The 15,037-nt window shown below is 41.3% G+C and overlaps 1 protein-coding gene across 1 annotated transcript; it reads left to right on the top strand.

Moving 5' to 3' along the window:
• Positions 1–3,976: 3,976 nt before the first annotated feature.
• LOC306862121 (olfactory receptor 8G17-like) lies at positions 3,977–4,921 on the top strand (the record flags this gene model as incomplete). Its single annotated transcript, XM_079404764.1, has 1 exon — positions 3,977–4,921. One exon carries the CDS (start codon positions 3,977–3,979, stop codon positions 4,919–4,921), a length of 945 nt encoding a protein of 314 aa, XP_079260890.1.
• Positions 4,922–15,037: the final 10,116 nt, after the last annotated feature.

Raw genomic sequence — 15,037 nt, 5'->3', positions numbered from 1 at the left:
GTCAGGATGCTGTTCATAGACTTCAGTTCAGCATTCAACACAATCATCCCTCAACAGCTCACTCACAAACTGGCCCAGCTGGGGCTCAATACCTCTCTGTGCAACTGGCTGTTGGACTTCCTGACCAGGAGACCTCAGCCAGTACGGGTCGGCACTAACACATCCAGCACCATCACACTGAACACTGGGGCCCCACAAGGATGTGTGCTGAACCCCCTCCTCTTCACTCTGCTGACCCACGACTGCACACCGTCACACAACTCCAATCTTTTCATTAAGTTTGCGGATGACACGACTGTGGTGGGTCTCATTAGCAACAGAGATGAGACAAACTACAGGAGCGAGGTGAGCCGCCTGGCCGGGTGGTGCAGTGACAACAATCTCTCTCTGAATGTGGAAAAGACGAAGGAGATTTTTGTTGACTTCAGGAGAGTACACACTCAGCATGCCCCTCTGACCATCAACGGTGCGGCTGTGGAGAGAGTGAGCAGTACCAAGTTCCTGGGTGTGCACATCACGGAAGACCTCTCCTGGACTAAAAACACTGTAGCACTGGCCAAGAAAGCACAGCAGCGTCTCTACTTCCTCCGCAAATTTAGAAGAGCCAGAACCCCGGCCCCCATCATGTGCACCTTCTACAGAGGCACCATCGAGAGCATCCTGACTAGCTGCATCACTGTGTGGTATGGCGCTTGCAACGCATCCTGCCGCAAGTCACTTCAACGCATAGTGAGAGCAGCTGAGAAGATCTTTGGTGTCTCTCTCCCCTCCCTCCAGGATATTTACAGCACCCGTCTCACCAGCAAAGCCCTCCGCATTGCAGGTGATCCCACCCATCTGACACACAGCTTCTTCAGTCTGCTGCCATCAGGGAGGAGACTGCGGAGTCTCCAGGCGTGGACCAGCAGACTGAAGGACAGCTTCATTCATCAGGCTGTCAGGAAGCTGAACTCCCCCCCGTCCTTGCCCCCCCCCTCCCCTCTTTTACCCCATGCAACACTGAACACTGACAATACGACCCCCCCCCCCCCCCCCCCACCCACTTAAAAACTGTGACCAGCACCTGTCACTTGTGCAGCATTGGACTGATCACTACCTCATCCAGCATTGACTGCAAACTACCTCTTCAGATGATCTGATAAAAAGACTGTTCTCCTGTCACTTTAACAGACTGATAAGCTCTTCTTGCACTACACTAGGGATGTAACGATTACCGGTTTGACGATAAATCATGATAAAATTCCCCACGGTTAGTATTACCATTTCATATTTTAATTATCATTAAAACCGTATTCGCTTACTGCGATCTGAACAACTCACGATAAATAAATACTGTCCAGCATAAAGCAGAGTGTAACAGTGTCACGAGCGCACGGCAGCAGAGTAAGTTAGTTTCATTCTGAGTGAAAACAGGGCGGAAAAACTGGGAGGTTTTAAAAGAGTGCTGAGGGAATTATACAAATGAATATATCAGTGAATTAATTATATGAATGTACCTCTGAAGGATCTGACTGTCTTCAGAAACGATTCGATGGCATTTTGTTTTCATCTTAGCTCCATGTAATACCTAAAGGAAGTGTTCTTAAACACAATACTGCTTTGTTCGCAGAGTTCACGGGAATCAGCTGTAATTCAGCTTTTCCGTATAAAGCGCCACCTGCTGTCAGAGAGTGCTGTCAGCCACTGCTGTCTGTGTGCAGTTTCTGTCTGTCCAAAAAACGGACCAAATTTGCATGCCCTGCTGTAAATTATAATCGGTTGATGAAAAACAAGCTTATGTGGATTCTACACATTTAAACAATTCAGATAAGCTATATAGAATTATTTATGGAGCAGATAAGTGGATAGAGAGTTGGACTTGTAACCTGAAGGTTGTGGGTTTGAGTCTCAGGTCTGGCAGGGATTGTAGGTGGGGGGAGTGAATAACCAACACTCTCTCCACCCTCAATACCACGACTGAGGTGAGACCCTTGAGCAAGGCACCGAACCCCCAACTGCTCCCTGGGCGCCACAGCATTGGCTGCCCACTGCTCCGGGTGTGTGTTCACTACTGTGTGTACACTTGGATGGGTTAAATGCAGAACACAAATTCTGAGTATGAGTCACCATACTTGGCCACACACCACTTCCCCCCTCCCCTTCCCCTTATTAAATTATCAATTATCATTTTGACTTAACTCTTTTCTTTAAAGGATGAAATGTGAGGTTTACCTTTATATGAAACTTTTTCAAAGCTTTATTTGAACATTTACATTATTTATTTGAACATGCTATTAAACTGGTGTCAGTCAAGTTGTCATTTAAAATCCAGACCTCATTGGTAATGTTATTGTTTTAGTGATTATGCAAACAAAACGTCATTTTATTTCCTGTTTGTTGATTTTTTTGAAAACTTGGTGAAGTGATTTATGTATCGGTACTTTTTGAACATCTCCAGCACATTTTAACAATACCGTGATAATACTGATAACCGTGATAATTTTGGTCACTATAATCGTGATGAGAAATTTTCATACCCTTACATCCCTACACTACACTTATATCTGCACAGTTTTTGTTTAATTTAACTGGTTTGCACTCTATATATTCTGCCTTGTGCCTTATGCCACTTTATTTATCTCTTTTTTATTTTTCTACAAATGTCCTCAGACTGATAAGCTCCTCTTGCACTATATATATATATATATATATATATATATATACACTCTATACATATACACATATAACTGCACAGTTTTGTTTTATTTAACTGGTTTGCACTCTATCTATTCTGCCATGTGCCTTATGCCACTTTATATCTTTCTTTTTTTTTTTTTTACAATGTCCTCATTTGTATATCTGTATGTACATATGCTTAAACTGTACTTATCTGTATTTGAACGTCTACTGTCAGTGTTTAATGTTAACTGTATGCACCAAGGGTCTGAGAGTAACGCAATTTAAATTCTCTGTATGTATGTGCCGTACATGTGGAAGAATTAACTATAAAGCAGACGTGACTTGACTTGACTTAATTTCTTAATTCCTTCACTTTTAAGAAACCCCCAAGCTTTTATTTTGGTGCAGGGAGACCTTTACGTGACATTTAAGTTTAAGCTAAGGTTTACAAATGCTTCTTCTTATAGATTTGTGTTATAATGTGAAATGTTTACCTGTCCCCAAAAATATTGGAAATTATGCTAAAGTGAAAAGCATAACTAGCACATGTGTTCTCAAGTGCATATTAAACTCAAAGCACATGCAAAAATTGAGTTTGCTGGTACTGGTGAATCGATACTGTGAAAAATTAGTGTTGAAACCATTTCAAACATTCAGAATCACATATTGATTAAGTTCAGAGTAAGTGTCCTTACCTTGAGCCATACTGGCAATCATAACAAAGAGACACATGACCCCTACAGGTAAGTACACCAAAGATAACCACCAGACTTATCAGTGGTTGTTAAGCATGTCACCAGGTACTATAGTTGTTTTCCCTCTTGGGTGATGTCAGCATCAATACAGTATTAAAAGGCAAGGGCAGTTCAAGATTTCTTCAAAGAACAAGTTGATATGTGATACTAAATTTTGATAGAAATCTTGATACTACTCAATACCAGTCAACTTGACATCTGCTAAGCAATAATTCAATCTTGGTAACTGAACTGCTCAGTCTCCAAAAACTTCTGGTGCAAGTATGAATTACTAGATGCTAATGTTGTTAGACATATAACTACCAGGTATTAGCCTGGATACTGTAACTTTAAAGTGACAGATTCAAGGATCTATAATTTTATAAGTTACTTGTGGTGCTAATACGGTTCAGAATGGTTGTGTGCTTTTAAAAACATGCAGTTAGTGCAGAGTGTAAAACTGAATAGACAGCAAACAATGTTTGTTAATTACAGATTATGCATCATAACAAATTTATTTATGGGGGAAAAACAGTGACAGGTCTGTTTGATACTCTTTTTTCAGGTTTTGTGAAGCACAACTAATGGACAACCTGACATTCACAAACAACATTCTCCTCATGGAGGGACTGAAAGTTACACATCAGTCCTCCTATCCTGTATTCATCCTGCTTCTCTTGATTTATGTTTTTACAATGGGGTGTAACGTTGGACTTATAATACTGATCTCAGTTGACAAGAATTTAAATCACCCTATGCATTTTCTGTTCTGTAACTTGCCATTGAATGATATCCTAGGGACCACTGTCATTATGCCACGCTTACTACAGGACATTTTAATGGAAGCCTCAGAGCGCTATATGACATATGTGGAGTGTGTTGTTCAAGCTTACTTTGTACACACATTTGCAACTGTAAGCCACACTGTGCTAATAATCATGGCCTTTGACAGATATGTGGCTATATGCAATCCACTGCGATACACAGCCATAATGACCAATAAAATGGTGGTTAAACTATCAGCATTAGCTTGGGGGGTGTCAGTACCTGCAGTGGGAATTCTAATAGGACTCACTGTACGCCTGTCTCGCTGCAGATATAAAATTGAAAACCCTTTCTGTGATAATGCCTCACTGTTTAAACTGTCCTGTGAGAACAGTGTTTTTATCAATAATTTTTTTGGAATATTTTCTACTGTGATTATGCTTACCTTCTCACTTGGGTCTGTATTCATAACATATGGAAAGATTGCTGTAGTATGCAAAAGAAGCAAAAACAAAGCATTCAACAGCAAAGCCATAAAAACCTGTGGCACACACATAGCTGTTTATATAATCATGTTTGTTTCTTGTGCAGTCATGGTTTTTTTCCATCGTTCTCCTCAATATTCTGAAAATAGAAAACTAGCTAGTATAATGTTTCATTTAGTACCACCAGGACTAAATCCTTTAGTATATGGTGTACAAACCAAAGAGATAAGGCAAAGGGCTGTTAAACTTTGCTGCAGAAACAAAGTTAATGTCAAGTAAATTGTTATTCTTATGTTTGAAAAGGAATTTATATATATATATATATATGTGTGTGTGTGTGTGTATATATATATATATAGGTCCTTCTCAAAAAATTAGCATATTGTGATAAAGTTCATTATTTTCTGTAATGTACTGATAAACATTAGACTTTCATATATTTTAGATTCATTACAACACAACTGAAGTAGTTCAAGCCTTTTATTGTTTTAATATTGATGATTTTGGCATACAGCTCATGAAAACCCAAAATTCCTATCTCAAAAAATTAGCATATTTCATCCGATCAATAAAAGAAAAGTGTTTTTAATACAAAAAAAAAAAAGTCAACCTTCAAATAATTATGTTCAGTTATGCACTCAATACTTGGTCGGGAATCCTTTTGCAGAAATGACTGCTTCAATGCGGCGTGGCATGGAGGCAATCAGCCTGTGGCACTGCTGAGGTGTTATGGAGGCTCAGGATGCTTCGATAGCGGCCTTAAGCTCATCCAGAGGGTTGGGTCTTGCGTCTCTCAACTTTCTCTTCACAATATCCCACAGATTCTCTATGGGGTTCAGGTCAGGAGAGTTGGCAGGCCAATTGAGCACAGTAATACCATGGTCAGTAAACCATTTACCAGTGGTTTTGGCACTGTGAGCAGGTGCCAGGTCGTGCTGAAAAATGAAATCATCTCCATAAAGCTTTTCAGCAGATGGAAGCATGAAGTGCTCCAAAATCTCCTGATAGCTAGCTGCATTGACCCTGCCCTTGATATAACACAGTGGACCAACACCAGCATCACTGACTGTGGGTACTTGACACTGGACTTCAGGCATTTTGGCATTTCCCTCTCCCCAGTCTTCCTCCAGACTCTGGCACCTTGATTTCCGAATGACATGCAAAATTTGCTTTCATCCGAAAAAAGTACTTTGGACCACTGAGCAACAGTCCAGTGCTGCTTCTCTGTAGCCCAGGTCAGGCGCTTCTGCCGCTGTTTCTGGTTCAAAAGTGGCTTGACCTGGGGAATGCGGCACCTGTAGCCCATTTCCTGCACACGCCTGTACATGGTGGCTCTGGATGTTTCTACTCCAGACTCAGTCCACTGCTTCCGCAGGTCCCCCAAGGTCTGGAATCGGTCCTTCTCCACAATCTTCCTCAGGGTCCGGTCACCTCTTCTCGTTGTGCTGCGTTTTCTGACACACTTTTTCCTTCCCACAGACTTCCCACTGAGGTGCCTTGATACAGCACTCTGGGAACAGCCTATTCGTTCAGAAATTTCTTTCTGTGTCTTACCCTCTTGCTTGAGGGTGTCAATGATGGCCTTCTGGACAGCAGTCAGGTCGGCAGTCTTACCCATGATTGCGGTTTTGAGTAATGAACCAGGCTGGGAGTTTTTAAAAGCCTCAGGAATCTTTTGCAGGTGTTTAGAGTTAATTCGTTGATTCAGATGATTAGGTTAATAGCTCGTTTAGAGAACCTTTTCATGATATGCTAATTTTTTGAGATAGGAATTTTGGGTTTTCATGAGCTGTATGCCAAAATCATCAATATTAAAACAATAAAAGGCTTGAACTACTTCAGTTGTGTTGTAATGAATCTAAAATATATGAAAGTCTAATGTTTATCAGTACATTACAGAAAATAATGAACTTTATCACAATATGCTAATTTTTTGAGAAGGACCTGTATATGTGTGTGTGTGTGTGTGTGTGTGTGTATATATATAAATATATACACACACACACATATGTATATACATACATATACTGTATATATTGCTGAGTACTATTCTGAAAATAATGATTTAGCGCAGTTGTCATTCCTTTTATAAGCATAGTTTATAAAAGGTAAAAGGCAATCTATTCTGCCATGTGCCTTATGTCACTTTATCTATCTCTTTTATTTTTCTACAATGTTCTCAGATTGATAAGCTCTTTTTGCACTACAAATATATCTGCACAGTTTTGTTTTTATTTAACTGGTTTGCACTATCTGCCATGCGCCTTATGCCACTTTATCTATTTCTTTATTTTTTTTTTCTACAATGTCCTTACTTGTATAGCTATAGAGTTGTATGTACATATGTTTAAACTGTATTCATCTGTATCTGAACGTGTTTAATGTTAACTGTTTACACCAAGGGTCTGAGGGTAACGCAATTTCAATTCTCTGTATGTATGTGCTGTACATGTGGAAGAATTGACAATAAAGCAGACTTGACTTGACTTGAGTTGTTATTCCTTTTATTATCTTGTTTTTTTATATAAAAAAAAATTAAACTTAATAATTGATCTAACACTTGATTAATTTTCTTTAAAATGTTTTCCTCTGTTTTAACTTTCCCTTGTGAATATGAATATGATTCACTTTTGATCAGATTTTAAAACATAAAAAAAAAAAACTTTTGTTTTCTGTATTCACAGAAATGCATTTCATTTTATGTTCAAACAGTGTATAAGAATATTATATTTAAGAGAGAGAGAGAGAGAGAGAGAGAGAGCAAAATACACTGTAAAACAAGGAGGACTTAAGGACTTTTCCCACACTGGTTTAGATCCTACCACAGGACAACAGGAGAAAAAAAAAAAACGGGGAATAAGGATCTACTTTCAAACTTCACTAGAATAATAAGAAAGTTTCATAGAAAATCATTTAATTTAATTTAAATAAGGATTTACCAAACAGCAGAGACAAAACAACAGTTAAAGGACCAACCAAACCAACAAAGGCCTTGAACTTGCCCTCTGGTAGCAAATAAGAGTCAAGTCAAGTCAAGTCACCTTTATTTATATAGCGCTTTTAACAATGTAAATTGTGTCAAAGCAACTGCACAATATCCAAAAAAAAAAAAAAAAAAAAAAAAAAAAAAAAATATATATATATAATCATTTAAAGAATAATAATCATAACAATAAAAACAGGGAATTTCTAAAACTGATAACACTTAACACAAAAACAAACATTCTTACGCTTTGTTCAAACTCTTCCCCAAAAAATCACAAAAAATACCTAACTATTCCACTACTTCACCCCCTACTTACTTTGACCATCATAAACCAAACAAATAGAACTCAGAGGTCCTACTTTTAACTGATTAAACAACCAACTTTCTTTGCCACATTCACTTTATCTTCACAGCACTTACTTTAGCCTTCTGTTTAAACTTTTAAAATGATTTAAAAATGTATGGAAAATTAATTAAAGCACTTAAGAATAGAAAATGATTATGCATAAAATACAGTGCAAACAGTTCAGAGTAGCACAGTGCTCATTCAGTAAATGCACAGCTAAACAGATGTGTTTTGAGTCTTTTTGAATCTCTTCTGGAAGCTGGTTCCATCTGCAGGTGGCATAGCTAAAAGCAGAATCCTCTTGTTTTGTGAGAACCCTTGGTATTTCTAACTGACTCAATCCTAGTGATCTGTTGGGTCTGTTAGGTTTATATCCAGTGTGCATATTTGCGATGTATTCAAGTCCTAGGCCACTGAGTGATTTATAAATGAGTAAAAGTTCTTTCAAATCAATTCTAAATGTAACTGAAAACCAGTGTAAGGACCTGAGTACTGGTGTGATATGGAGAAAAAAACCTTGGGAGAAACCAGGCTCAGTCGGGGGCCAGTTAACCTCTGGCCAACCAAACCAGCAGTTCAATTCCAACTGAAGCAAAGTCAGATTGTGAGGTCTCAACTGGTTCCAGTAGTCATTTGGTAATTCTGTATGTTGTCTGAGCGTTGGCATCTTCCGAAATCCTCTGAGGGGTTGGCATTATCTTTTCTCAGGTGTTCGGTCATCTCAGATCATTTAGGGGTTGGATCCAGACTGAAGCTTCTGTCATTCCTAGTTACCACGGGATGTTAATTATCTGTACTTTCTACTCCTTACATTTTAAAAATAGCCTCGTTACTCCTATTTCATTTCGGCTCGTTTTCATTCCGGCTTGTCATCGTCATGGGCGTTGCTAGGTCATTTTTAGGGGGGCTTTAGCATTTAGCATTTCTGCTCAGTAGTGATGGGAAGTTCGGATCATTTTACCGACTCGGACCTTTGAGTCTCGTTCAGCAAAATGAACGAATCTTTTTTCGAGTCATTTCGTTCATTTCGTTCATTTTAGCAAAATATAATTCAAATGTTACGTGTTACTTTCCAAACACATCTACTACTTATGCAAACGTTTATCACACTACAAACAATACAAAACTATGCTATAAGAAACAGAAAATATTACTTAATTGTTTACCTGGGTCTTTAGTCTATGATTAGCGCACCACCTCTTATCTGACAAGTGTTCGGGTTTGAGTCGTTCGTTCATCACGTGACAGCCCCATACGCTTAACCAATGCAGCGTGAGCCGGAAAGAGAATTGATTAGTTCTTGATCGAGTCTCGGGTTTGAGTCGTTTATGATAATTCTTAAATATGATCCAACATACAAAAAATACAGTTTCAAAAATACGATCACGTTATTGCTATTTTCATTTGAAAATTTAGCTTTCAATATAGAACTTAATATTACAGTGCATGTGGCATTAACTACCATACAGTTATGCATAGAAGTGATTAAAGACAGTGACAGACAGCACTCAGTCAGTGCACTCATTTTAATTGCATATCAGAGTGATTGACAGAGATTGAAACATTGTGTGTCCTTCTCACAGGCTGCTTCAGTTTTGCTGTTTTTTTAATTTTTAATTTTTTTACTTTTAAAAGTTAATCACAGCACCCACATAGTTTAATCCATTGTCCAGCCTTATAGCTGTGTTGTTTATATTGCTAATATGTTCAAGTTCAAGTTCAAGTCAGCTTTATTGTCAATTCTTCCACATGTACAGCACATACATACAGAGAATTGAAATTGCATTACTCTCAGACCCTTGGTGCATACAGTTAACATTAAACACGTTCAAATACAGATAAATACAGTTTAGACATATGTACATACAACTATACAAATATACAAATGAGGATATTGTAGAAAAAAAAAAAGAATTAGATCGATAAAGTGGCAAAAGGCGCATGGCAGATAGAGTGCAAAACCAGTTAAATAAAAACAACACTGTGTAGATATATTTGTAGTGCAAAAGAGCTTATCAGTCTGAGGACATTGTAGAAAATAAAAAAAGAGAGATATAAAGTGCATAAGGCACATGGCAGAATAGATGGAGTGTAAACCAGTTGAATGTACAAAAACAAAACTGTGCAGATTTGTTTTGTTTTGTTATGAGTGTAGTGCAAGAAGAGCTTATCAGTCTGTTAAAGTGACAAGTCGAAGTGACTGTTAGATTCGGATAGATTTTTGTCAGACTATCCGAAGAGGTAATTTGCAGTCAATGTTGGATGGGTAGTGATCAGCCAATGCTGCACAAGTGACAGGTGCCGGTCACAGTTTGTTGGTCGGTGGGGGGGGTGTCACAGAGTCAGAGTTCCTAGTGTGTTGCTGTGTTAAATGGGGGTGAAAGAGGGGAGGGGGGGCAAGGACGGGAGGGAGTTCAGCTTCCTGACAGCCTGATGTATGAAGCTGTCCTTCAGTCTGCTGGTCCTCGCCTGGAGACTCCGCAGTCTCCTCCCTGATGGCAGCAGACTGAAGAAGCTGTGTGTCGGGTGGGTGGGATCACCTGCAATGCGGAGGGCTTTGCGGGTGAGACGGGTGCTGTAGATGTCCTGGAGGGAGGGGAGAGGGACACCAATGATCTTCTCAGCTGCTCTCACTATGCGCTGAAGTGACTTGCGGCAGGATGCGTTGCAAGCGCCATACCACACAGTGATGCAGCTAGTTAGGATGCTCTCGATGGTGCCTCTGTAGAAGGTGCACATGATGGGGGCCGGGGCTCTGGCTCTTCTGAGTTTGCGGAGGAAGTAGAGACGCTGCTGTGCTTTCTTGGCCAGTGCTACAGTGTTGTTAGTCCAGGAGAGGTCCTCAGTGATGTGCACACCCAGGAACTTGGTGCTGCTCACTCTCTCCACAGTCGCACCGTTGATAGTCAGAGGGGCATGCTGAGTGTGTACTCTTCTGAAGTCAACAACAATCTCCTTCGTCTTCTTCACATTCAGAGAGAGATTGTTGTCACTGCACCACCCGGCCAGGCGGCTCACCTCGCTCCTGTAGTTTGTCTCATCTCTGTTGCTGATGAGACCCACCACAGTCGTGTCATCCGCAAACTTAATGAAAATGTTGGAGTTGTGTGATGGTGTGCAGTCGTGGGTCAGCAGAGTGAAGAGGAGGGGGCTCAGCACACATCCTTGGGGGGCCCCAGTGTTCAGTGTGATGGTGCTGGATGTGTTACTGCCGAACCGTACTGCTTGAGGTCTCCCGGTCAGGAAGTCCAACAGCCAGTTGCACAGAGAGGTATTGAGCCCCAGCTGGGCCAGTTTGTGAGTGAGCTGTTGAGGGATGATTGTGTTGAATGCTGAACTGAAGTCTATGAACAGCATCCTGACATATGAGTCTTTTTTCTCCAGATGTGTGAGGGCTGGGTGGAGGGCAGTGGTGATGGCATCATCGGTCGAGCGGTTGGACCTATATGCAAACTGGAAGGGGTCCAGGGAGGGGGGGAGCACAGACTTGATGTGGTGCAAGACTAGCCGTTCAAAGCACTTCATGAGGATGGGAGTGAGTGCTATTGGACGGTAGTCATTGAAGCAGGATGGAGATGACTTCTTAGGGACTGGAATGATGGTGGTAGCTTTGAAGCATGTGGGGACAACAGCCTGATTTAGTGAGATGTTGAAGATGTCTGTGAAGACCTCAGTGAGTTCCACTGCACAGTCTCTCAGTACACGCCCAGGAATGTTGTCAGGACCCGGAGATTTGCGTGCATTGATCCTGCTGAGGGATCTCCTCACACTGTCCGGGGACAGCGTCATCACCTGGTCACCGGGAGGAGGTGGAGTCTTCTGTGCAGTGGTGCTGTTTTGTGCCTCAAAGCGAGCAAAGAAGGCATTCAGCTCGTTCAGCAGGGGGATGGTGTTGTCACAGGTCTGTAGTGGGGGCTTGTAATCCGTAATGGTCTGTATCCCCTGCCACAGGCTCCGCGTGTCTCTGCTGTCGCTGAAACGATGGGCTATCCTCCTGGAGTACTGTCTCTTGGCCTCTTTGATGCCGCGGGATAGGTTGGCCCTAGCTGTCTTCAGGCCCTCCTCATCTCCAGCTCTAAAGGCAGCGTTCCGAGCCTTCAGAAGTCTGTAGACCTCCCCTGTCATCCACGGCTTCTGGTTGGCCCGGACAGTGATGGACTTTGTGACTGTTACATCATCAATGCACTTGGAGATGTAGGCAGTGACAGTCTCCGAGTACTCTTGGAGGTCTGTAGTGTTGTTGTATGTGGCAGCCTGTTTAAACATATTCCAGTCAGTGGTGTCAAAGCAGTCTTGAAGTGCCTCTGACGACCCTTCCGGCCACACTTGAATCTGTTTGTGAACTGGTTTGGTGACTTTAACGAGCGGTCTGTATGCAGGCATTAGCATGACAGTGATGTGGTCTGAGGCTCCGAGGTGGGGGAGGGGGAGGGCCTTGTAAGCTCCTCTCTGGGTGGTGTAAACAAAGTCCAGAGTGTTTTTTCCCCTTGTTGGAAAGTCTATGTGTTGGTGAATTTTTGGGAACACACTCTTTAAGTCTGCGTGATTGAAATCCCCAGCCAAGATAAGAAAAGCATCTGGGTGGGCTGTCTGCTGCTCACTGGTGTGGTGGTACAGATCATTTAGTGCCTCACTCCTGTTGTTGTTGCTGGAGCTGGGAGGGATGTATACAGCAACGAGCAGTATGGCTGTATATTCCCTCGGTAGATAGAACGGCCGGCACTTAATAATCATAAACTCCACCAGGGGTGAGCAGTGTTTGCAGACCACAACAGCGTCGCGGCACCATGCATCATTGATGTAAACACAAAGCCTGCCGCCGCGGATCTTACCTCCCTCGACGAGAGCTCTGTCAGCTCGATAGCATGTTAGCTGGTCGAGCTGTATGGCGCAGTCCGGTACGCTGTTGTTAAGCCATGTTTCCGTAAACACAAAAACACAACAGTCTCTTGCAGTCCTCTGAGTAGAGTGGAGTAGTCGGATGTAGTCCAGTTTATTGTCCAAAGAGCGTACGTTCGCCAGTACGATGGTGGGGATAGCTGGCTTGTGTGGGTTGGCCGCTAGCCTAGCTCGGATACCTCCGCGCTTACCCCTCTTCTGCTTCCTCTCACGCCGCTTGTAGCACCTCCGCTGTGGGCGAGATGCAGTAGTGGGGGTCGGTGATGGAGAAGGCCTTCGGAGCAGACCGAGGTCCCGCAGCTCTTCAGCATGCGCGGAGTTTAACTCTAAAAATGTGGTTCTGCCGACATCGAGCAGAAACTCACGACTGTATGTGCGCTTAAAGACAGGTAGACGAGACGAAGATGTGCAAAAACATTGCGACTTACAAGACAAAAAACACGAAAACACCGGTTTGTCGGGAGAGAGAGAAGCTGCTGCGACTGCGCGCGCCGCCATCTTAGGTTAACACTATGGATAGTCAGTGTAAGTTTAAAGTGATATGATGTTTTATGTTTCCAATTTTCTGTTTGTACTTGAGCATAGAAAAAGATTTGTACTAGTAATGCAAACAGTAACATTTTTGGTTTGTACAGTAAACAGGTGTGTGTGTGTGTGTGTGTGTGAGATCAGGTAGACTTGTATTTGGCTTGTACTCGGATGTTATACCCATCTATGCAATACAGTGGAATACTGCAATAAGTTTAGTATACCATCCTACCCTATTAATATTTTTTTTTGTAAATATTTATTTACTTTTTATTATTATACTATCATTGGGGGCTGAGCCCCCCTAAAATGAAAATCCTAGCATCGCCCTTGGTCATCGCTCAAAAAAAATAAAAAAAATAAAATAAAAACCTATCCAGATAAATCGCGAGTGAATTGTGGTTGGATGAGAATATAAACCTATACCATTCCGACACCCTATTGGTTTGTACGCGATCCATCGCACCTGCACATGACACAAATCACGTCACACTCAAAAAAGATTATTTCTTAAAAGTTATTATTTCTCCACTACTGGCTCATTTATCAAACGGGTGCTTTCACTTCGTCCGTTGCCCTCACAGATTCCTGCAGCTAAGCTTGGATGTACATTTACATTCCAATAAAGGTTATTGATGACATACCTCTGAAGTTTGACTTTTTGCACCATTACAATACTTACAGGCAACTAGTCATCATATCTTCCGCTCCATGAAACACGTTAATGCTCAGTAGTACACATGTATGTTTTTTTAATGTATTTGCATTGTACTAAAATGCGTTCATTTTCAGTGGGCACATATCCGGCTGAAACAGGTAGCCTAGTGCATCCCACATTTTTCAACAATAACATTTTAATATAACTAGGGCCGGGACTTTAACGCGTTAATTTAGATTAATTAATTACACAAAAATAACGCGTTAAATTTTTTTTACGCATTTTAATCGCACTTATTTTTGCACCGCGGAATGTTTCTCACTGGATGAGTTTCGGCGGACCGATTATACTGGAGCACCAACTAGCGTTCTAGGCAGAACGGATTTGCGTTCTCGTGGAGACCGGTCTTGCCAAGCTTCCTTGGAAGAACGAACTCGGAAGGACGCGAGAACACAGAACGCACACTTATGAGAACTGAGATGTACTGCATTCCTGCTTAACTGACCGCATAGTCTCAGCATAAGAAACGGCCAATGAACAATCAATATTACAAAATGTCATAACTTATTAAAACATTTCATACTATTATAGATATTACTTTCATATAATTGTATTGTTTTATTTTACAGCGTTATATGTTTTACTGTTAAGATTCATTTTAATATGCCAATAAAAATGCAGACTTTCTCCGGGTCTTATAACTTTATTAAAATTAACCAAAACAAAACGATAAATGTTTACTTTCAACTTGAAGAGCCCTTAAGTATTTGTGAGAGCAACTTTAAAGCTTACAGGCTTCCGTACACCGGCCACCCACAGCGTTTTCTGGGATTTCTAACGGCTCGATTCTCTCAAGTCTGCACTCGATGCATCCTCAGTTTCAAGAACATATCCGGGCACTTTCATGCATCCTCTGTACTTGCGTTCTTGAGAATTGGAACTGAACTTCGACGGTTAATGATGACGTAGAACGAGAAC

This window comes from Barbus barbus, assembly GCF_936440315.1.
Source record: "Barbus barbus genome assembly, chromosome: 43".
In the NCBI taxonomy this organism is placed as follows: domain Eukaryota; kingdom Metazoa; phylum Chordata; class Actinopteri; order Cypriniformes; family Cyprinidae; genus Barbus; species Barbus barbus.
Note: the sequence above shows the minus strand (reverse complement) of the source record. Positions and strands in the feature narration are given on the sequence as shown.